Consider the following 24,481-nt stretch of genomic DNA (forward strand, 5'->3'; position numbering starts at 1 on the left):
ACACTCCCCCCAACCCTCCCTAGTGTTCAGCCCAAATTACCAGTAAGCCAGTGAATTGCAGATAATGCTCCTGTGAATTATCCTTTGCTGCAGGGCAGCTCTGCAGTCCCTGTGCCAAGCTGACTTCACTTGTGTGACTAACACCAGGCAGTGCGAGGAAAGAACTGGGAATTTGGGATGTTAGATGGCTGAGACTGAGGTTTTAGGAGGCATCTCCTTGACAGGGAATTTTGTGGGGACATCTGTGGCCTGCTGCTCATGGCACTTGCTCTTCACACTGGTAAAAAAAAGGTCAGAAATGAATGCAGCAGGTTTACTCATGGTTTGCTCGCTGGAGGTGGGTGTCATGTTTTGTAAGCTCCAGGTAAGAAAACACTCCTTACTCTGGAGAATTCCCATTGCAGCAAAGTAAAAAGAAACCAACAAAAAGACAGAAAAAATTGGAGGAGTTTGGGGTTTTTTTGCTGAATGAGAGGATGATGGAACAGCAAATAATGGGCTTAAAAGTAAAACTAGCTGAAAAGAAAAGAGATTTGATCCCCACCTCTGCACATTTGGTCTGCACACATCTTTCCGTACTTGGAATAAAAGTGAAAGTACTGGAAAATGAGTGAGTAGAAGCTAAAAATCACTTTTTGTGCCCATGGCCTGGGATCTGCTGGATACAAGAACAAATTCATGACATCGTGATTTCGCCAAGCCTGGCAAACTGACTAAAGGTTGCTTCCAGTGATTGCTCCTGGATGGAATTGGTTTTGACAGCCTTGAGTCTATCACTGTCATTCCAATAAAATGTGTTGCTTCAAATTAAGCAAAAATAAGAGCCTTTTTTATCGTCCTAGAAACTCTTGGGTCTTATTGTTCCCTTCTCCCTTTGTCCCCAGGGCTTCTTGCCGTGGTGATTTGTCCCTGGCTCCCAAACTGAGGAGAAGCTTTAGGAGATGTCAGTTAAGAACTGGGGCACTGTGAACTCTCTGAGCAGCCTGAAGATCATCATTAGAGCTCTCTGGGTTTTGATTTCTTTGCAGTAATGTCATCCAAATCAGGAAATGGATTCAGAACTGTGCACAAGTGGGATATCCTTGTCAACTTCCATGACTTTGGGGACCCAATAAGGTTAAGTGATGGTGGAACAGCACTAAATGGTATCAACTCCTGGAAAACCTGGCTCTTGAAAACTGCATTTGCTTAAAAATTCATTTAAAGTAGTCCTAGAATTACCTTGACTTTTCCTGGCAGATTTCTCACATTGACATGTTCCTGTTTTTTAAGATATTTTCATTTTATGTGCAGCAGCCAGGTAAAATAAATAAAACCAATAGAGATGTGCACATCTGTCAGCTCATGGAGTCCTTAGGCATCCTTTTCTCTAAGGATAGCAGGTATAGAAATTTAAATGCAAAACAAAATGCTCTTGAAAATATATTATTCCTCTCAAAATGTGGTTTACTCTCCTGAGTGTTCAGCTGTAAGTGCAGATGTCAGCTTGCAGAAGGTGTTCTGTGAGGCAGGATACAAAACTTGAACTTTTATTAAACCTGAGCTTTCTTAGGGCCAGATTTCCTTTGGAAAACAGGGGCTTGAGACATGCTCAGGAGGTGATACCTGCATTAGAAAATTCAGAGATACTGAAGTTGTCCTAAAGTCTTCAAGATCCTGTGAGGGACAGAGCTGCTTAGTTTGTATTTGTGATTTCCCCACCAGACCAACATTTTAAAGGGATTTTTGATGGCTTATTGGATGCTGGCTTTAACCAGCGAGACCTTTGCCTGAGGATGAGGCACTCAGGATGTCTTTGGGCTAATTTAAACAACTGCTCTGTGTTTAATTCCCATCCCCACCACCCCCCTGCCCTCCTTCTCATCCCTGCTGTCTCCTTTTAATAGCTTCTGTTTCTCTTTTTAGGCTCCAGGGATCAGTAATTAAGAAATCAGCCCCTGGTTGGTTGGGTAACCACTGGGAAGTGCTGCTGCTAAAGCTGCTGGTCTTGCCCAGCCTCTGACAGAAAATGAGTAAAGACAGGAACACAGCTGTAATAAAGAACAGGCAGATTACAAACCCACTGGGATTGGGTCTCTCCTTATCTGGCTGTGCCAAGGAGCAGGATAAATGTCTCAATGAACTTGGAATTAGGGAGTGACAAAGTGGAGTTTCACTCTTGAGAGGTGCTATTGGTATCCTGCAAAAAGTAGGATTTAGGAAGCTGTGGAGGATTAAGGGGTGGATTGGCTGAGTTGGAGCTGTTCAGATGCTCTGCACTGTGTTTGGAACAAAAAGCAGCAAGAAAATCAAACTTTAGGGTTTAGCTGGTCCAGTGTTAGCTCGGCTTGAGTCAGTTCAGAGTCTGGCCTGTGAAAAACTGCTCTGACTCCTGAAAAACTGCTCTGAGTCTGAGCTGTAGATTTTGGGATTTTGGTGGTTGTCAGCACAATGAATTTGGGATCTTCTCATTAGTTTGAACTTCATGTGGCAAATGGCTTTTGCTTCTCTAATAGGCTTTGTGAGGAATGTTTTGCAGCCCTGCTGTGTGTCCCAGGCTGAGTAGGACACAGAAATACGCACAGAAATCTGGCCTGAGACACAGAAATGCAGCCTGTTCCACAGAAATCCAGCCCGGTATTGCAACTCTAACAACTCCAGTAATAGGGAAAACTTAAAATTTCTTCCCAGTTTCAAGCTCAGTCTTCTCGGGGTGAATGTGTTCATTAAAAGTAATAAATGGGCCCCTTGTTTCCCCACTTTCTTCCACATTAATACACTTGAAAATTAAGGCCAAAGTGCTGTTGGATTCTGTATTTAAAGCTACAAATAGTATGTTTACAAAAATTTATGAGAGCATGTAGTGGCATGAGGGAATGGCTTCAGAGTGACTGAGGGGAGGCTTAGATGGGGTATGGGGAAGGAATTCTTCCCTGTGATGATGGGGAGGCCCTGGAATGGATTTCCCAGGGAAGCTGTGGCTGCCCCGTCCCTGGAAGTGTCCAAGGCCAGCTTGGAGCACCCTGGGACAGTGGGAGGTGTCCCTGCCCTTGGCAAGGAACTGGATGAGTTTTCAAGTCCCTTCCAACCCAAATTCTTCTGGGATTCCATGAAATACTCATTTAGAAGTCAAATGCAGTTGGGCTGGTGCAGGTTTGGAAAGAAAGGTTTGCATTTTGCTCTCCCTTTGCATATGGAAAAGGTTCAGTTCTCTCCCTGTGATGCACAAAATCCCAGCCCCTTTTATCTGAGCTGTTTCTCTCAGGTTGCTGAAACTACTTTGAAAGAGTGGGAGGTGGGGAACCAAACAGGCAGAGCTGGGCAGGGGAAGATTTCCATGGGGCCCCTCCCAGAACAAGCTCCCTGTGTGTTTTTCCAGCTCCTGGATAATGGTTCCATGAGGAATATTTGGAGGAGCACCATTTCTTGGTGCATTTGTGGCAGTTCTTGCTCCCTGTCTTAGCTGAATGATTCAAGGTTTTAGACCTATATAATTTTTATTTCCCTTAAATGGGTGACTTTAAGAGCTGTTGGCAAATGTATCTTGTTGGATGAGGAACAAGGAGTTGGTGATCTGATGGAAAAGCTTGTGATCCACCTGGAATACAGCATTCCTGTGTCCTGCTGGATCTTGTAAGGATGCTCTGAACAAGAATAGCTTGGACAAATTCTAAAGAACTCAAAGATCTGTGTCAGGTACTCAAGTGAGTCCCTGAGCACTGCAGTTTTCTTCTTGTTCATAGCTCTTCAGGGGCACGATAGTACATGAAATAACATCTCTGTCTTTCCCTTACCAGTTCTACACTGAAGGGGCCACTCCTGAAATGAGGGAGGGAGGTTGGCTTGTCTGTGTTTAGATGGACACTATAATCCATCAGCCCATGCAATCTGTGCTATAACTGCTGTTTTTCTTAGTGAAATAATAGATAATGTGTGAAAATGTGTTGTAGTATAGCTTGGAATAGCCAATCCATGCCTCAACGTGAATGTGGGGCTGGGGGATTGCATTTATTGCCAAGGACTTGTTTCAATTCTCTGCTGGAAAACCATTCCCATGGTGAAAACACAGATTTTTCACTGTGTGGTGAAAACCTTTCAAGAGTGACCACAATCCCATAGGGACAGGCATCCAAAGACTCCCTGTTCCTTAATTTATATCTGATTTGGGATTTTGTGACAAGCTGGGAATCTCTCTTTTAATGCCTAAACAAACTTGTAGGTCCAGCTATACTTTGAAGTGTGGGTGGAATTTATTACCTGCTCTGAAGGCAAGAGGTCTGAACCCAGTTTTTCATCCTGTGAGGAGTCTGTCCTGCAGTGTTGCTGTTCCAGGGAATGTTGAAGGGGCTCTGTGGTCTTCCTTGTGGAAGACCAAACTTCCAAGGGGCAGACATCACAACCTTATCTCGTGGTCTGCATTCCAGAGGGCTTTGTCCCCAAGGACTCCCCAGGCCATGTGTGGAACAGCTGGAACATGAAATGGGTTCCTGTTCTGCCCCTCCTTGGGCTGCCTTTGAGCCTCGCTGGAAATTCTGGGGATTCTGGGATGCACTTCCTAAACTTGTACAAAGAACTAGCCAGGGAAAGGGAAGGCTTCCGGTGGCTCCCCACAAAATAAAGACTCTTTTAGGGTGTTCTGTGTAATTCTGGGTGTGCTTGGAAGGTCCTGGAGGTGTTTGACTCCACCTTTGTGCCCGTGTTTTATCCAGGGCTGGAGGCAGCAGGAGCTGTCCCATCCCCTGCACCACACAGCCGGCTTGTCATGGGCTTCTGGAAGGACCAAAGGCCCTCTGTTAAACTAAACTAAATAATTCTCACCACATCAGTGACCAGAATGATGCCATTTAATGAAAATATGTCTAGACAAATAACCTAGGGGGGAGAGATATTATCTGTAAGAACTGTTGGAGGTTTCTGAATAGGGACCATACTAAATAAATTTATCAACAGTTTCTTTTCTCTCCCAAGTATCTGGAGCACTGGTGGATAATGTGGTTATTCCTGGTGTAGCTGGGCTGGCTTTCCTCTCTTTGTTAGCAGTTACTTTCACCTGGCTGTAAATAATATTCCTGTGAGGTATTGATTAACACTTGTGGCTGTTTTTTGACCCAGCTTTATTATTGTAATGAGGTGCTTTCAAGAGAGCACAAAAGGAGCGTTTGACAGAGGAATAAGAACCGATTTTTATCTTGCCCAAGTGTGTTTAACATTTCTTGGTTTGTGTTGTTTGGCACTGAGTTTGTCGTGGCTGTGTGACACTTTTATTAAAAAGGAATTGAACTGTTGGAATGAGAGGTCTGGGGTTGCTGCCAGGCCCAGTGGTAGAAATAAACTCACTTTTAGCTGATTGGAAAAAATACTTAATTTTCTGAGGCTGAACTTGCTTTTCTTGTGAGGACTGAGAGTCATTCTGACCAAAAAAGTGACAAGCAAGGACATGTTTTTAAGGCAGCTCATTCTCCTTCTGCTGGCCCTCAGTGAGTGATTTTCACCTCTCCAGAAAGGTGCTTCATTCCATACTGGGAGCAGTGAGTTGATGGAATATGTGATATTCCACGTAGCCCTTTGACTCATCCCTGGAGTTTATTGCTCTGGAGCTGATTCCTGAAGGACAGCTCCAGCCAGAGTCATCATTTGCAGTTTGACATTTCACCTTTCCCTCACTATTTTCCAGGAAAATCTTTTCTCCTCCTTCCTTTTCCATCTGCAGGATGAGCACCTGTCTCCTCTACATGGCTGGTGCTGAAGATGGACATTAAATTTTTGCAAAATTAATACAAACACTCATTTTCTGAAATAAAGTCCTGCCTGTTTCTGAGGGCTTTTTGTTACCCCAGGCATCAATATTCAGAGAGTATGTTTTTAGATGAAAACATAGTTATTTAAAAAATAAAACCTAGTTGGGTTTAGCACCCTGAAACGTTTGGATATTGAGCAGATGAATTCCAGGCTCAGGCTGAGGTATCCACACGCCCTTCTGGCTGGGGGTCCCAGAGTAGTGGGTGCGTGTTGGTGAATTAAAGTTAGCCCTTGGTATCTTGGGAATTATGGAGCTCTTAGTGCTTCCCAAATAAGTTCAAAAGGACTGGAAGCACAGCTAAAAGGGTATCCTATTAATGTCTGTGCTGAGGGAGGCTCTGCTGTTAAAATCCGAGCTCCCTTGCACAGAAATAGAGATTTTATTGGGAATATTTGGCAGGTGGAATGGCCAATACACTCTGAAGTTGTGCAGCATCTCCTGCTGGGTGTCCATGGGTCTGGAAGATGCTGATGAGCAGCTAAAAGCATCCTGAACTTTGCCTTTCAATTCCCAGCTCCCAAACAGGCTCGGGGAAGTGCCCTTGGATGGTGTTTTGGAGCCCTGAGCACCTCAAGGAGCAGCTCTGACTGCGAGGTCAAGACCTGCAGAGCCTTGGATTCCCACCCTGCTGCATCCCTGCCCGGGCTCGGTGGGAATGACATCCCTGAGTGCTATTCTGAGTGTCCTGCCCTGGAGTTTGGAAGATAATTGCACCCTGGGGAAAGGCAAATCCCAGCCAGCTGCTTGAAACGGGCATTCCACAAGCATCTCGCTGCTTTTGCAGTGTTTTTCCCTAAGCTGTTTTCAAGAACTGCTTAATTTTATGGGGACCTGTTAATATTTATTGTTTTATAACTCAGGCATTGGAAATCTGGGTTCAGGTTTGGATTGTGTTGACCTGTCCCTTTGTACTGGGACTTCCTTGCTTTTCTGGCAGAGATGTGTCTGTCCCTTGGGACAGCTGCAAGAATAGATTCATTAACACCTGTGAGATTGAAATATAGGCACATAAATAATTTATTAAATAATACAGGGAACAGAGGAAAGAAGGGAACTAATAGAAAAGACAGGAGACTGTCAGTGTGGCTAAAATGCTTGGTTTGTTTTGCCCAGTTCTGTTCCAAACCCTTTCTGAGGGAGTAGATGGAATTGAGGAAAAGAAATTTAAAATCTTAGGCCTCTAAAAATCAACCATTTCCTTGGCTTCTCTGTGCACATAATTAAGAGTAATGTTTTTTCTGGGTTAGCTGGGCATGGAGTGGGAAATAACACCATGCACAGTTGTGTCTAGCAGTGCTACAATCAAACCAGACTCATTTCTGTAGATCTCAATTTAAATGCCACAAATGCCTGTATTTTAGTGAGATTTTCACACCTTGAGCACAGCAAAGCTATTGAAATATTGTTCATTAAGGAGCACGGAAGCAAATCATATTCCCTGCGTGCCACTGCTCTTGGGCAGTCAGTCATAAATATTTTAAAATACTTAATTGGAAGCCATTCCTGGCAGATGCTGCGAAGTGCAGCATATTTGGAGCCCCTTTGGAGGGAATGGGGCAGAATTTCTGGCTTGGGGCTGAGCTGCCCTGGACTGAAATGGAAGGATGAGGCAGAGCTGGGCTGGCAGCCCAAGCACCAGTTGGTTCAAAACACGTGGAACCTTTTGGAACGAGTCCCTGTGGCAGTGCTGCACTTGCTGAGGGCTGACAGGGCCTTGCAGAGTGCTTGGAGTATGATGCAGAGGGCAAAAAGGGATTGCTGCACATCAAAATTCCCCTTTCAGAGTCACACAAGGAATCTCTGCTTCCCTCCCTCCCTCCCTCCCATGCTCCCATCGTTCTTTTTGGATTCATGTTCTCAAGCAGAATTCCTGGCTTCCCTAACCAAGTTAGGAGGCTTTCTGCTGCTCCAAATGTCTGTCTTAAGCATTCCAAGGAACTTTCAAGCACGGAGGTTCTGTAGTTTTCTTGCAGTGTGACGTGCCAGCTGACCTCCTCGAGGTCATACAGTGCTGTGGTGCCAGAGCAGAGCCCAAACAAATTGAGTTGTCCTCGAGTCCCAACTCACTGCCATAAAAAGGGAAGTTTTATGTTTGAAATCAGAGCAGATTTGGGCTGATTATCTCCTAGGGAACACAATAATTCTTGCATCACTCGTATGCTTAAGCTTAGGGCAGTATCTGGTGCAGAACCAAAGTGCCAAAACCTCTCCAACATCCTGCAGTTCTCCTGAAAGATGATAAATTATCCCTGGCATGACAAACTGCTGGATATGCCTGCAGGAATAAAGGTGGAGTGGAAAACACAGGGAAGAGGCAGTCCTGTGGGCACAAGTGTTTAGTGTGGTGCTGAAGATCAGATGTGGCAGAGGATAACTGGGGTATAAATACATGAATGTGTTAACTCTTAATTGCAGGCAGAATCACTGAGAGTGCGGGTTTAGATTTTTTAAAGGGTTAAGAATAACATGAGACAGAGCAGCAGCTGTTACATCAATGAAGAAAAAGTGGGTTTTGATGTGTTTGTCACCTGTGTGGGAAGAGGTGACTTCCCCGGCACCGCACGCAGCTTCTTGCTACAATTTCTATAGAAACGGTAAGAAGGAGCTTGTTTGCATTGAAGCTGCATATCTTTGTTTGAAGAGTGTTTTGAAGAGGGTTTTGTCCCACAGTTGTGTCACTTACACATATCTGGGTGTGTCATTTCTGTCGTAATTGTGGGCGGCGTGTTCATACTCATTTTTGACAGGTTTGTGTGGGAGCTGGCACACGACGGGGCCTGTATGGAAAGGCAAAGCATTGGCAGTGTTGTTTAGGAATAACAACCTAAAAAAAGGAGAATGCTGGTTCTGTTGTGGCTCTGGGGGGTTTTGAGGAGTCATTGGCATGAGCCTGGGGAAGGAAGAGAGGGAATGATGCCACACAATTCCTGCTTGCCGGCTCTGCGGGGTGCAGACGAGATCTGAGGCTTTCCTGCAGATCCTGCACTGCATCCTGGTGTTTCTCTGCTCATCAAAGGGATTTCTCTCCTCCCCTCTTTCTTATTTCCAGAAAAAACCATGATAGCCCAGTGTTTATCCCTGTAAATTCAGCGTGTGGCTTTATTTTCATTCCTTTCCCTGCACTGGGATGGTGGCTAAAGGCTCTCTCTGCTCTGGCCTCAGCTGTAAAAATCCTGAAGTTTGAATTCTTCATTAAAGATTCACACTGAAGCATTAATCACCTTCAGCCAGACTATTTTTAGAGCTGCAGCCTTCGATGCCAGTTGAGTAATTGCAATTATGATTACTTATGGTTTTGCTAATTGAAACAGCTTTTTGGAAAACTGCTGCTTCATAAAGTAGAATCAAATTGTCCAAAGAGGTTGTGGAATATCCAGCCTTGGAGATGCTCAAAACTTGACTGGACATGACCCTGAGCAACCTAAACCCTCTGTGAAGGTTGGACTAGATGACTTCTGGATTTATCTTCCAACCAGCCTGATCCTATGAATGAAAACTAAAATCTGAATAATCACCTTTGAGGTGACAGGAATAAACAAAAGATACATTTAGCACAAAGAGTTAATTCCTTTGGCTTCTCTCTAAGGATCTCTAAGTAAGTTCATAATGATTGAAGCTTCTCTCCCCTTTTCCCATCAGTGAAGGACAATTAAGAGAAGACTTGATTATGATCCCAGTGATAAGGTGGGATTAATCTGGTGCTAAAGGACATTGAGATGCTCTGTTTGTGTCGTGGTACACATTAACCTGGAATAAATCTGTCTCAACCCTGCATTTCCCATGTCTGTGGTGTTGGAGGGAAAGGAGATTTTCCTTGTTAACTTCATTTTTCTGAGTGGAATGAAAAATCACCCAGCTAATTGTGGGGAATGCAGTCTCTCCCCGGCACCCATGATGCAATCAGAATGCAACACTATCAAACCCAGTCTTTAATAGCCAATTATCTCAATGCTTATGAATTAGAGCCATGAGAGGTTTGTGGGGTTCACCTGGAAGCAGGTATATCCCAGTTCATGTGGAATCAGTGGGTATTCTGAGGCAGCTTTGCAGGGGGATGAGAGGGAGGCTAAGCCTCAACAATCCCTGGTTTTCTGGCTAAAATCCTCTCTGGAAGAAAACAAAAAGTCAGGATGCTGGGAGGGAAACCTGTCCCAGAAACAGGTGAGGTGTGAGGGTGAGCAGCACTGGGTTTGGGAAAGGCACAAACACCTATTTGTGCAGAGCAGCTTGGTAGGAAAGCCAGAGGATCCAGACACAATTCCAGGAAGCCAGAGGAAGGAGGGGCTGCTACCAGCAGTGATTGTTTCATTTAGTAATTAGTGCTTAAATCTCCTCTAAGTCAAATAAAGCAGAGGATGTGAGCTTGTGGAGCTGTTCCCTCCTCCCCTTCCCTACACTTCCTCACCCTTTTTTGCACTCATAGATGTGGAGGGGATAATGGGGGCTTTGCTGATGGGGTAGAGCAGGTGTTTGGGGGTAAAGAGCGGGGTATTTTTCATGATCTGGCTCTGATGGGACCTTGCCTGAGCTGCTCCCTGTGTTCTTTTACCTTCCTTCCACCTGGTAGATACATTTGAAGGATGAATTAAAGGATGTTTTGTGCATGGAGACTTTTCTGGAATGCGGGGAAGAGGGAGTCTGCGAATATGGAAGAAAAATCTCTATAAATTGTTGGTGTGCTGGCAGAGCATGCTCTCCCTTTCCAAGGGGAAAATGTGTGGAGGTGGGACCCAGGCAGGCAGACCTGCTGTGACCTGGAAGTGTCAGCTTTGTTCACTGAGTGGTGCCTTTGTGGCCAGGTGTTTGTTTGCTCTCTTCTCCCTGACCCTCAGTTCAATGGGAGGTTGTGTGTGCTGGAACAGGGGCTCTGTGCCTTCCAACCTGACACAGGCACAGGGCTGCCAAGAGGCAGGATGTGACCTGGGGAATAAATATCCCCTTTTCTGAAAGAGGATAAACATCCCCTTTTCTGTGTCTTGCTGTCAGATGGTCTTTGGTGTTATTCTCAAGCAGGGAGTCCATTAACAATCAGCAGTTTGAGAGCTCTGGTGATTTATCTCCACAGTGGACCACATCCAGTGCCAATATTCTTCACCTCAGGAAAGAGGTCTCTGGGAGAAATCACCTTTTTTTCCTTGCCATGCTGGTCTGGGTTGTGGACTTAGGTCTCCACCCTGATCTCCAGCTGCTGTGTATTAATTCCAAATATTCCATGTGTTCCCAAAGCAGGCAGCAGCGCTTGCCTGTCCTGCCCTCCCTTCCAAATCCGTGCAAACAGCATCTCCTTGATGGCAAAGTTGGCCTCAGACTGAAGAAAACGGCTGCAACCACTCCTATCCCTCCTTTTTGCCTTCTCCATTGCTTCTCCTTGCCGGGGATTGAAAGGAGCCGCCTCTTTACTACAAATAATGATTTGTAAAACAGCGATATTTGCAATGAGTGGCTGCTGCTGTCTTTGATGTTCTTGGCACTGCTGATTGCTACCCAAAGCAAGCTGGGAATTACAGTCTGTCATTCTCTTGCCTCATAGCTCAGGGCTATATTTAGTAGATCAAGTTGCAACAGATCTGGAAGTTGTTCCCTTCAGCTGCAGCAAAGGCTGGAGCTGGGATGGGGCGCCTGGGTTTGTCCTGGTGAGCCCAGGGAGCTCCTTCTCCATCGCAAGGGCGGCTGAACCAGTCAGTGCAGAACTGCAGGAGCTCCTCAGTGCTCTACGTGTCAGGTTCAGGCAGTCCCCCAAGCCTTTCTTCTGCACAGAACCTCCCATTCAGGGCAGGTTTTAATGCCTGATTTTTGCCCGAGTTGTAAAGCTCGGTGCAGAAATTCTGCATGTGGTTTTTGCTCAGCGCAGAAATTCTTGCCTGGGATTTCTGGGATGTCCTAAGTGTCATTTCCTGAAGATCCTGCCCTTTCAAATGTACAGATAAAATTATTGCAGCATCTTTCTCTGCTGATCCAGCAGCTGGAGCTCTGCTGAGTGAGTGTTCCCTGCAGGACTCCGTGGAACACCAAAGATAATGCCTGGATTCCAGTCTGTCCATTGGGGCTGGAGATCCAGGAGAGTGTTGAAATCCTGGGTTTGCAGCTCCAGAATTACAGGTCTGAGAGCTTCACTGAATTGTCAAAGGTTTTTAAAACCCTGAGTATCTGCTTTCAGTGGAGTTGGCTCGTAATTGTCTCCTTGGAGTCTGAGGATAAATGACTAAAACCAATAATGGAATCATATGATCTGATTCCTGCTGCCAAAAGATGAAGGGAGGACAGATGTTTTAGGAATTAAGTGAATATTTTACAATGTTTTTCTTTCCAATAATAGCAAAAAAGGGTGAAGATTGCCTAATATTGCCCTGCCAGCCATTAACAATGCAAATAAGTGTGGAGGGAAAAAAAAAAGGGTGCTCATTCCTTAAAATATGTGGGAATGCAGGCATTAGTGGGGGAGTTATTTATTTGTAATTTTTCAAAAGAAACTGTCCATTTGCTCTCTTCTCTCTTCTTTCTTCTCTCTTCTCTCTTCTCCCTCCTAACCAGTCCCCCCTCAACATGACACTGCTTTGTGCCCAGTGAGTTGCTTCGTGGTTATTGTGGTTTTTCTTCACACAGCAACAAGACAAAAACATAAATAAAGGAGACTGTGCCTGTGGATCCACACATTTGATGGAGTTTGACTTGAGATTGTCAAAACCAAATTTATCCCTGTTCTGCAGTGTAGGAATTTGAGGCCAGAAGTCTGTTTCTGCTACAAATCTGTGATCCCTGACACAGAGACTGCACAGCACAGGGGGGGATTTTAGTCCCCATGAGACCTTTAAAGGCTCTGGGGAGACTCCAAAATGGGGAAATGCTTGCAATTACTTCTGTGCCTCCCAGTTTGGGTTGGTTGTCTGGAAAGTTGCTGTTCTACCCTTTGTTTTGATTGGTTTCCTCTATTCTCACAGTCATATATTCTTTAAACACAGAACACCTGCTGATACAAACATTTTAATGAAAAAATTATATTTCCCCTGGACAATTTGAGAAAACCACTGTCCCTTCTGATGTGATGTGATTTCAAACTCCTGATTTTCTTCCTGTTGTTGTGTTTCTTTGTTTTCCAGGGTGGTAAAGGAGGAGATCTCGGATGACAATGCAAAGCTCCCTTGCTTCAATGGAAGAGTGGTGTCCTGGGTATGTTGGATTTTGTGTGTGTAAATCTGTGTTGTTTGATACTGGATCCTGAGTTTTAGAAGTATCTTGAATCTCAAATTGCATTAAAACAAAGGTATAAATTTTAATTATAACAATCCTGTTCTTAAGTAATACATTTTAAAAATCAAAGGGACGTCCACAAAGTGTGGAGAGCTGAAAAGGTGGTTTTAACGTGAAAACAGCTTTAGTACTGTCACTAAAGAGCCAAAACAACTTATTCAAAAACAGCTAAATGTGATCTTCTGGTGGATTTTGGTGATGGTATTTAAATTTCATTGTATTGGTATTGTGGTAATGCCTGGAAGGTTTAAATGAGGTTTAAATCTCGGGGGCTAAGCATTGTGTATGCATTCAGTAAAAAGACATGAAAATTTATAGCTTTGGAAAAATAAATTTAATACAAAAATAAAGGAATTTGGGCTGTAATTGGTTCAGTTATAGAGGGAGGCAGTGATCCAGATGTGACTGTGCTGCTCTGCACATCCCATCTCCCTCAGTCTTGTCTGGGTTTAATGTGCTAATTTCTCCAATATGCCAGGATTTGTTTGTCACCTCACTGGACTAATTAATTACCAGCTCCTAATTACTCCCATTTATTGGGCAGTGTGTGCTGAGCTGAGGCTGAGCTGGTGCTGGCACACTTCTCCTTCTTCAGCCTCGTTCTCTTAGTGGAGATGCAGTAAAAGTCTCCTGCTGCTGAGTTCTGTGTGAAATACAGGAATTCCCACCTTCAGATGATGTTTGGGGCACAGATAAACACATGGATGGATTTGGTGTGTCATGCACACATTTCTCTGCCTGGGGACTGGAGGTTTGTGCCTGTCAAGGGTGATGGAAGTGGTTGAGCACCTTTGGGCAGAGAAGAGAGCAGTGGTATTTCAGATTTTAACACCAAAGCAGCTTTTGAGGCATAGTCTGTGATTTCAATATCCACTTTCAAGCTGAGCTTACAATCTTGGGAACACAGCAGAGGACAAGAATGGTGTTTTCCAAAATCTCAAGTTTGTCTTGAGTATAAAATGTATTTTTGTGAAAAGCTTGGCTTCAACAAATGGTGCCAAGTGGGCTTGCAAACACGGTGAGTGCCATGGGGGTGAGAGCTGTGCTGAACAGAGACTTGGAGCAGCTTTTCAGCATGGAATAAATGTTTGGATCCATGTTTGGATCCTGCTTTTGCTGGGATGAAGGTACACAAGGAAGCAGTAGTAAAGTAGGTTTATAGGAGTTTTTTCCAACTGCCCAGTTGGAACAACTGGGGCTACTTGGAGTTCTCAGGTGGAATGAGCAGCTTTGTCTCTATCTCTTTCTCCAGTCCCGTGCTGATTTTAGGAGTTGAAGATCTTTGCTCACATTTTTTACAACTTCAAATATTTTATCCCTTAAAATATTTTAGTAACCCAGACATTGAAGTTCTACAGGACAAGGACATTTGCTACCTGCTGGGGAGCTTGAAGTTTCTCAGCCTGGCTTCTTGTAGACAGGATTACATCAAAATGACATAAAAAAATCAAATACCAGATTGATTGCATGCTGTTTCCTGCATGTGTGCACTCCAGTGTTGTGTAAAGAAAAGTGCAACGTGTGTCTTTTCAACCTCACTTTGACTGGGAGATGGTTCTTAAGCAATGATTCCTCGTGGATCATCAGGCACAGCCCCTGCTGGGCTCTGAGCAGCTGGAAATGCTGCTCTGGGAGGGCTGGGGCTGGCAGGTGAACTGAGCTCAGCTGGATCACACAATATGAGCAACTTCTTCCTGCTCTATTGATTGCTTTTAATTTTAGGGCACTCAGGCTCTGGCAGCTGTGTAGTCCCAACAGGTTTTTAGTGTTAGGCAAGCAAAACACGTGGCTTTGTAAAGCTGAGCTTAAGCTCAGTCCTCCCACACACCCAAATGTGTATTAAGCACTTACTAGGTTTTGTATTAAATTGAGGCCTTAAAAATTGGGATGTGTAGTCTGTACTCTGCAAAGTTAGCTGTTTGTTCCTGGGAACTGTGTTCAGAAGGAAAAGCTGCTTTTTCCCTTCTTTTTAGGACCTCCATACCTGTTTTTTTACCTTTGTGCTCCAACCTTTTGCCTCAGTAGCAGTAGCTGACTAATAACCAACGTGACTTCCAGAGCTTTTCCAAGAATTCAGCCATGCACTTCCACTCAGCAGGCACCAAAATGCCTTGGTTTGGGAATGGAGGAGTGTTTCAAAGCAGAGTTACTTCGATTTAAAGCTGCTGTTCTGATCTAATTCTGATCTAAAGCTGAGCAGTGCTCAGGGAAAGGAATGAGCACCACTTGCCTCCAGGAAAAAGGGAAGATTCCCTGGATGAGTAAATCGGTTGTCAAAGGAATAAAAACATTGGCTTTAGGGAATCAAACTGATGTTTGAACAAACAAATAAACAGAGAAGTGTTTGAGAGCTGAGGGTCCATCTGAAGCCAGCACAAAGTCCTTTCTTAATGAGGTTGTGTCCATTCTTGTGTGGGAACTGGAGGTGGGATGGGGATAACTCCTCCAGGAGGAACATCCATCCTGATGGCCCCTGCTGTGGGATCAGCCCCTGGATGCTCTGAGGGATTTGGCTGAAGGGCTCAGTGCTGCTGAATTTGCTGCTCTCAGGATGCCCCTGAGCTCTGGATGGTGGTGGTGCTGTTTTTGCCTTCAATCCAAGGATTACTGGGGGGCCGGAGCGTGGGGCTCTGGCAGGGTGGGAATGGATGGGACAAAAAGGGATTTCATGTGTGATTAACAAGCGGAAGAGAGCGTCCCAAAAGCTGCAGATAAAATAGGGGAGAAAATGGAGGTGGGATTTGTGCTGCCATGGCCTGAGAGCAGCATCTGGTTTAGCAGCAGAGGGGTGGGAATTGATGGCAGCTCCTGTCAGGAGAGCAAATTCATCCTGAGAAGCCCTTTCCTCCTCAGTGTGCAACACCTGCCCTGGTTGTTCCTCAGTGTCATCCCCTCCCTGTTTCTGCCCCTTTCTCCCATGCTGCTGAGCTGGTAAATATTAATTAAATATTCAATTAATTCAATATCCAGGTTGTCCTCTGCATCCCTGACCTGGGTCTCTTCTTCCCAGTGCATGTAGGAGGATGGGGCTGTTTGTTTTTATCTGTGTGGTCCAGTTAAACTTATCTTTTACTTGGAGAATTCAGTGTATTGATGATTTATTCTGACTTCCAGACACCATTCAGGCTCTTCTGTGCAGCAAAATATGGCTCAAGTTGTTCCAGCAAGGTGTTCTTGGAGTTTAAGGAAAAATCCACCCCCACTATTCCACATGAATAAGGATGTGGATTATTTCATTCCCCTTTACATCCCAATTCCTCAATCTCTTCCTTCTTCCTTCTCCCAACCAACTCCCAAAGGGCATTTTTATCTCATGTTAAGAGCTGAATTCTTTGCCAGCTCCTTAAATAACATGAAACATGAAAATATATGGCTTTTCCAGCTGGAAAGCAGGAGAATAGGAAGAAATAAGATCAGAACAACACTACACACACACACACACCAGTTAAATGTTATATTTTAATTCTGGGGCTGTTCCTATTTTCATTTCAGAGGAACATCACAATCTCTGAGATGCATTTCAGGAATTAATTCAATTTATTGTGATTCCTGCATCAGTATAAGTTGCTGGCTGCTTTCCAGATGCAGAAGAAGGCAGAATCATTGCTCCAAGGATTTGCTGCTTGTTTGAAATCTTCTCAGTCATTCCTATTTTTTTGCATTAAACTTCTGCTTGGAGGCTGCAACCAAGATCAGTATCTGCTCTCCTTTTTCTCCCTGTACATGGTGGGAGACAGTTGCTGATCCAGAAACCTTCATTTTGTATTTTCTTTGTCACAACCAGCTGGTTTTTCCCCATTAGGGGTGGAAACTGAGACACACACGTTTTTCATGGATTTCTTTTTAAAATTTCCCATCAAGATCATGTGGGAAGTCTGGTGGTTAAGGGACAAGAGCATCTGGCAAACAAGGAGATGCTGAGATGAGCCAGAGCCTTCTCAACAGCACCAGTGACAAGAGACAATAGGAATGAATGGAAACAAAGGAAATTCTCTTCAGACATTAAAAAAACATTTCTTTTTTAACTCTGAGGGTGGTGAACCAGCCCAGCTCACCCAGAGATGTGCAGTCTTTGTGCTTGGGGATAAACCTGGTTGGAGAAGGAGCTGTGGTGATCAGACAAGGAGCAATGGGGTCAAACTGAAAGGGGAAATTTAGATCAGATTTGCAAAGAAATTCTTCTCTGTGAGGGTGGGGAGGCCCTGGAATGGATTTTCCAGAGAAGCTGTGGCTGCCCCTGGATCCCTGAAGGTGTCCAAGGCCAGGTTGGAGCACCCTGGGACAGTGGAAGGTGTCCCTGCCCATGGAACTGGATGAGCTTTAAGGTCCCTTCCAACCCAAACCGTTCTGGGATTCTTTATTTCCAATCCCTCAGCAGTTGCTGCTCCTGCTTTGAGCAGGACTGGAGCAGCTCCAGAGGTCTCTTGCAAAAGTCAATTATTCTGTGAGTGCATTCACTGCTTCTCCTGCAGCTTTTCTGGTATTTATATCACCCTCTCTAATGATGGGGCTCAGGCAGTTCCTCATCTACCTTCAACAGATAATAGACAAATCCAGCTTTCCAAGTCAGAACACAATCCCTCCTTCATTCCTCATGCCTTTTCTTCAAGAGGAGAATGGGTTCAGTTTGCCTTTCTTCCTTAGGTCAGATACCATTTATCTGATATATGGTATGTATGATAAATGCTGTAACAGCATGTAGATGAGAAATAGTGAAATATTTTTTCTTCTTCATGTCAGCAGAGGAGCTTAACCCACAAAAATCAGCTCAGTTGGAGTCAGTGTCCAGGCCTTTAATAGAGAATGGTGCTGTTGCAAAGATCTAAAAGCAAAATTTAGATGTGTGGTTTAAATTAATTATTTGAGGGTATTAGTGGAGCCTTTTTTGTGTGCTGTACTGAATTTTTTGTGCTGCTCAGGATGAATTATCAACCCATCCAGTTCTGCAGAGACAACACAGATTGTAGGAAGTAGGGTTGGATCTATTCCTTCAAAACTTGGGCTCTTGCCTCCCTTCCCACCCATCAGCCTGCTCCCAAATTTCTGTGCATATCCTGGTTTGGCTTGGGTTTGGAGCTCACACAATGCACTTTTTGCAGATGATGTTGACAAGGGCTTCTGTTCCCTGGGCTCAGCAATCAGCTGAAACATCTGTGTCTGACCTGCATTATGAATTGCAAATTATTTTTTCCACACTAACACCCATAAAATTGCAGGGCTTATCTGCCTCTATTTGCTGCTAATTACTGCAGGAGTTTTATGTAAATCTCACTGTAAGTTAATTGTTCAGTTTCGAATTCTTTAATATCCCATTCACTGGAACTTAACAGATAATTGCACACAAATCTTCCAGGGATAGCAAAGTTGGGTCTTTACCTTTTGGGGAAAAAAAAAAAAAAGTGTTTTGGGCAGGGTTATTTCCTTATCTGTTTGGGTTTTTTTTTTAACTGGGCCTGAGCTTTCTTTGTCTCCAGTGCTATAAAACGTGTGTCAGGTGGTGGGAGACAGCTTGGGATTCTTGCACAAACCCATCTGGGAGGGTTGTGGTGCTCCCTGGGAATGACTGCGGTGTCTCTCCGTGTGTTTCACAGCCACACCACACATTTCACATCGCAAAATGAAACACACACGCCACAGCTGAGCCTCCTCTTGTCCCCACATCTCCCCTCCTGACTGATACAGTGGCTACTTTGAAGTTTACACCATGCCTGACGTTTGGAAATTGGAGATTTTCATCTTTTTTAATAACATTTGAATCCTTCTATTTGTCAGAGGTGGGAACTTTGATCTTGGTGTCATCTGCAGGACTGATTTCCATAGGGGAAAATGTTCAAGGGAGGATCTGCAAGTCTTTAGTTGTTGCTTACGTTGGCTGCCCTGAGAACTCCCATGTACAGCTGGATTAGTATTGAATTAAAATCCCTGCTGCTAATTAGCTATTTAAACTTCCTCCCCAGCCCTCCTGTGTCCTGCTTGTTTTTCTCCTCTGCATCTCAGATCTTGTTCTTTTGATTTCAGGGTGGGTTTGTTTTTCTTCTTGCGTGTTTTTGTTTCTTTTTGCTGTTGTTGTTGTTGTGTTGTTTTTTTTCTTCTAAGCACTAAATAATTTGGGACAGAGAGCTGCTCCTTCCTAGAGTCCTTTTCAGTGGCTGACCTTTAGTTTTTCAACAATATAGAGTATCATAATTAGTATGTCAGAATTCTTAATTTATTACAGTAAATGCATTTTTACACACCAGAAGTACCTGATGTGTGTCCTGTTCTGCTAACACACAACATAGAATATAATTTTTCTCGGGGAATAACTTATTAGGAGTTTTTTGGGACTGCTTACCCAAAGGAAATTATTAATGCAGTTTTGCTTTTTGCCTTTATTTTTCTTTTGTTGGTCCTTAACTGGGCAATTTGAAAAAATTGTGTGGAAGAAAATATTTTTTTTGTAATGCCTTAAAACGTTTTTCTCTTCTCTGTGCCTGGTGGAAGCTGCGAGTGTGGCAGGAATTGGCTTGTGGCTGCTGCCAGCTCGGAGCCAGCACTTGGGCTGGCTGTTATCTCTGTTTTTTAGGAAGGATTTGCAACATCTGGGAACAATTCCTTGCCTGGCTGCCGGGAATGTGCAGTTTCCTATTGGCTGGCAGTGATGTCATTGCCTTCTGTGAGGTTTTCCCTGGTTTTTCTTCCCCATTATCTGGGTGCCAGCAGATAATACTTGTCCTGTTTGTACATCAGCTTTTTAGAGCCTGTATTTGCAATTACAATTAACGTCGTGGGGCAGAACCATTTGACAAGGGCAGCACAGGAGCTTCAGGGCTGGGAAATGAAAGAAGTGCCCAGAGCTGAGGCGGGGAATAAAAATCCCCAGGAGCAGAATCTTGTTGAGTTTCTGTATAAAAGGAGCTGATTTCAGGGCCAGTCTCTTCACACATTATATAAACCCTCATTCATCCCAAGCCTAATCTCAGTGTAGACAATTTCTCATTGCTAAAATAAACATCCCTTTCCTGATAAGGTTTTTCCAGCAGTGTGGAGTCCTGGTGCCTTTGAGAGAATTCCTGGTGGAGCACAGCCCTTTTCTGCAATTGCTCCTTTGGGAGCAGCCTTCGTGTGGATAATGGGCCACATCTCTGAAGCTTTGACTTGGGATTTGAGATGCCTGTGACTTTATAGGAAATAATTACTTCTAACTCATAGATGAATGTGGCTGTTCTGAAGTCGCTGTCAAAAATATAAATGGCTCTTTTGGGTATTTCTTTAGTCACTGGGATCAGTCCCTCACCTCTCCCTGAGCTCAGAGAAACACCAAGAGCTGCTGCTGTTCCTCGGTGAGAGTTTAAATATTGTACTTTTGGTGCTGATAAATTAATAAATATTTAGCCAGATGAGACTCTGAGAGCAGAGTGCACCAATGTTTGCTCTTTCCCCTCCCCAGGCTGCTTTTTGTGTGGTGTCCTCAGCCCTGGACTCTGCACAGGCCATTCCTTGAGCTGCCTCAATGCCTGTGGGAGTTTGTTCAGATTTCTGCTGAGCTCTGGAAGAGTCAGGCCTTACCATAATTAATTAAAAACCATCAGCAAATGTGGTGGAGAAGAAGAAAAGGGGAAATTTTGCTACAGAGAGGTGAAACAACTGATCCAAAGACTGGAGATCGGGTTGGAAGTCTGGTGGTGACACAAGCAGTGAACTGAACGCTGATTTCTGCAAATGACTTCCAATACAACTGGTTTTTTTCAGCCAGATTTTTTGCTGGGATTGCTGGAATCCTTCTCCTGAACAAGAAGAAGGCAACAGGAGGAGGAAACAGAAGCTTTCAGGCAGTGGTTTGTTAGCACACTGTGGAACTTGCACAACTCACTGGTGCTTGTCCTGTCACAGCTTGGAAGTGGCTCTGTGGGAATCACTGGGGATATCAAAAACACCTGAGATTCTTTTGCACCATGCCAGGCTTGATATTCTCTCTCCAGTCCTGGGAAGGATGAGATGGGAGTGTGGTGGCAGGACCTCAGTTGTAAAAACAAACAGCGTTCAGTGTGATGGAACGAACTGAATCAACAGCTGCAATTAGTTCCACACTTCTTTATGAACTTCTTGATGAACTCCCTCCACGTGCAGCACACAGGAGACATCCAGGATTCCCATGGAAATGCTGTCCTTCGGGGTGGAACTGCTCTGCACAGCACACAGCACCAGCAAGAGACCAAAGAAAATGCTCCTGCCACTCAGAACTGCAGGGGAGGCTTGATGGGGGAAATATAATTATCAGGGCTGGCTCGTGGCCAGGGAACTGGTTGTGACTCTGCCCTTCTCCTGCAAAAACACTCTATTGTGGCAGTCCTTTTCCATTAAAAATGATGGAATATTGGAGTGTTTTATTCCTATTAGCTTGTCAGAGAAAAGGACAGAATTATCTTAATGATGATTTACAGACTGTTGGGAGATTCTGCTGCAGATTTTCTTTTCTAGCACGACAAATGTTGTTCCAGTGCTCTTTTGGGGTGTTTTTTGTTCATTTGGTCTGCAGCCACCCATTTATATTAAGTGCTGTTGAACACAGGGAGCTGAAAGTGAAGAAGGAAAGCTTTGATGAGTGAGAGTGCTCCTCTTGTAACCAGACACAGATCTGGACAGTCTGTGTCTTGTTTAAACAACTTAATTGCTTCAAGTTCTGCTTAACGCTCTTGCAGGAGCTCCCAGATCGTGGTTATCATAAAAGCAAGATCACGTTAGACAGCTTATTTAAATTCTTACACTCCTGGGTTTATTTATTTATTATTGTTATTCCTCAGGGGCAAAATTTCACCCCAGAGGATGTGTCTGAATTAAGTGTGCTTTGTGTGGAAATGCCTGCAGCCAGCACAGCTTGGAACTTATTTTGGGAAGGTAAACATGGGACTATCTGCACTGGCCACTGCTTTGTCACGGCTCTTGTGCTTGTGATTTACTCCTGGAAGTGTGGGAGATGTTTATCTAGGATTAACAAGCTGCTTGGGAACGGGGGAGATACTGCTGGGATCTTGAGTTCAAATTTATCTCGAGCTCACTGTGTCTGGTGGTGAGCTGATTCAAGTTTGAAGTGGTTTATTTTCCTCAGTGCAGCTGAAAGATCAGTGTGGGTAATTTCTGCAGCCCTCTCCCCTTTCTCACGGTGATGGCTGAGGCTGTTTGTGGCTCTAATCCCACTGCAGATCAGTAAGAAATGGGTACCCAGTGCTTTATCCTTGAGGGAATCACTCTCCAGGGACAACATTCACCAGGAGATGCTTTGCTGCAGTGGATTTTGCACTGCCAAAGTGACCCAGAGCCTCCTGCAGAATCAGTTCTGCCTTGCCAAGACTTCTTCCTCCAGGAGCAGGGAAATGCTAGAGAGCAAATATCCCAAAATACGGGAAGGATTGGTCTTGTTGGCTCCTCCTGGAGTCAGGTGTTGCCCTGAGCAGAAAGGCTTAAAGGAGGGCTGTGTTTTCCTGCTCCCAAATACCTCGGGCCAAGGGGCTTGTTTTGCGTTCACAGCCCAGAGTGTGAGGGCTAAGGGGATGTGCAGATCTTGCCTACACCCACTTTCGGGGTTTTTTTGCTTTATTTGTTCTTCTTTTCATCCCTTGGTTTGATTTTTGTCAGTGAAAGCCCAGAGATTCCTCAGGGAATCTTCCAGGCTCAGAGACATCCTTGCATCTCTATAACACCAACACACTTTCTAAACATCTCCCTTTAACTTCCCTACCTGGAAGAAAGCAGCTTTAATTATCAAGTTATTAGGAAAGCTGGTGTTATTTTTCCCTTCAGTGTTTCCTCTGTTGCTCCTGCTTTGGTGATAAGAGTTTGAATAATGCAGCTGACTCCATGTGGTGCTGGGGAGCTGTTTTGTCTCCAGGCAGTTCCTTTTTGACAGCCTGTGTGTGTTTTCTGCCTCATATTTATGGTTGATGCTCCTAGGAGTAATTCCCTGCATCCTGAATGCCAGTTCCCTCCTCTCCATCCCCTTCTTTAACAGCCAGCACCTCTCTGATCATTATATTATAGTTAGTCCTTAATAAATTAACCAGTTAGAGCTGGAATCTCTCCTGCTCTGCTTCTTCCACAGCTAAAAATAAAGGGAAGCTGAGACCTCGTTGCCTGTTAGTGAAAGGTATTAATCTATATCATTAATTGAGGATTTATTTAATTAAAGACCTTATAATCAAGTGTTTAAAGAGACTCAGCCAAGTGATGAGGTGGCTCAGGGGGTTGGTGATAAAGTCACCCTGCTCACCTCCAGGTCAAGTCTAATTTCTGTGGATCATGGCCAGAAAATGCTGTGTGTGGTCAGTGGACTGTTTAAATATATTTTTTGCATTAGGATATGCAAAATTCTCCCAGCTTCATGGGAGAAGAATCTCTGTACAGTCGTTTCAAATATTAACTGAGTCCTTCACAGAATCCTCTTTTCATTTTACCCAAACCCTCTCAGGTTGGGCATCTGCCTTCCTGTTTGTAAACCAGAGGAGTGTAACTCCTCCACTGTCAGGCTTGTTAATAAAAAATAACCACTTAATCTAACAGGTGAAGTCAAATTAGAACTGGAATTTCTAATTGGGAATCACCTTGTTCTGTTTGCAGAGATAAATTAAAAGGAGTCTTGGATCAATGCATGTTCGCTTTTCTGTAGTGGTGCTTCACCCAGAGCATGGTTCTCCTCCCCTGGGATTTAGGTTGCATTTAGGTATCTTTGATTGCTTTCATCTCACTGGTGCAGAATTGGCAGTGCCCTGCCTTTCTAGGTTAGAACATGGAAGCAAAAATGCTGATTCCATTATAAAATATTTACTGATAGAGGAGGGACCTGCTCTGGTTGGTTCCTGGGTTTACATTTCAGTCAGGAGCTTTTTTCCAACACTGAGAAGATTGAAAAAATATTAATGTCAAAACCCAAAGTGTACAAAAAGACTCTTTACACAAAGCATCTCTGTCTTTTTTTAAAAATTTATTATTTCTTTGCTGAATACAGAAAAGTAGGTGCTAGCCTGGTGGGAATCAGATCTTAGTTCAATCTAAGATCTTCTGTCAATCATTAAAATGAGCTGCAAACTAGGAGGCTGGGGAGAGGAGGAGACTCCTTCTTCTTTCTCTGCTGATTAAAGATGTCCCACTGGCTGTGCTGGAGGGAGATGGGCTGGCCTGGATTTACTGGAAATGAGATTTGAGTACAGAAATCCTCCTGTGTGCCATGGCCATGCCTGTGATCCATTATCCAGAAGCATCCCTGGTAGTTACTGGCAATATTGATAACATTAAAATTGACATCCTGCCTTGTCCAGGACCGGAATTGGTGATAATTCCCAAGGATAGCATGCTGTATGCAGGTCCTTGGTGTTTGGAATGAGGAGATGGATCCTTGCAGCATCTTTAATTCCCAATTTCCATGGGGATTCTGAGTGTTGGGTGCTCTGCAGCCTTTCCTTCCACAGGCTGCCAGGCCCC

General features: G+C 44.2%; 1 protein-coding gene across 3 annotated transcripts in view; it reads left to right on the top strand.

The window, feature by feature from the left end:
* The window catches only part of DVL1 (dishevelled segment polarity protein 1), a 69,309-nt gene that overhangs the window by 14,407 nt on the left and 30,421 nt on the right, over positions 1 to 24,481 (top strand). For all 3 annotated transcript variants that reach the window (XM_039563987.1, XM_039563988.1, XM_039563989.1), the window contains exon 2: positions 12,877 to 12,946. In XM_039563987.1, the coding sequence (XP_039419921.1) occupies positions 12,877 to 12,946 (70 nt within the window). The remainder of the gene's footprint in view (positions 1 to 12,876; positions 12,947 to 24,481) is intronic.

Source organism: Corvus cornix, chromosome 21, assembly GCF_000738735.6.
Source record: "Corvus cornix cornix isolate S_Up_H32 chromosome 21, ASM73873v5, whole genome shotgun sequence".
NCBI classification, from domain to species: domain Eukaryota; kingdom Metazoa; phylum Chordata; class Aves; order Passeriformes; family Corvidae; genus Corvus; species Corvus cornix.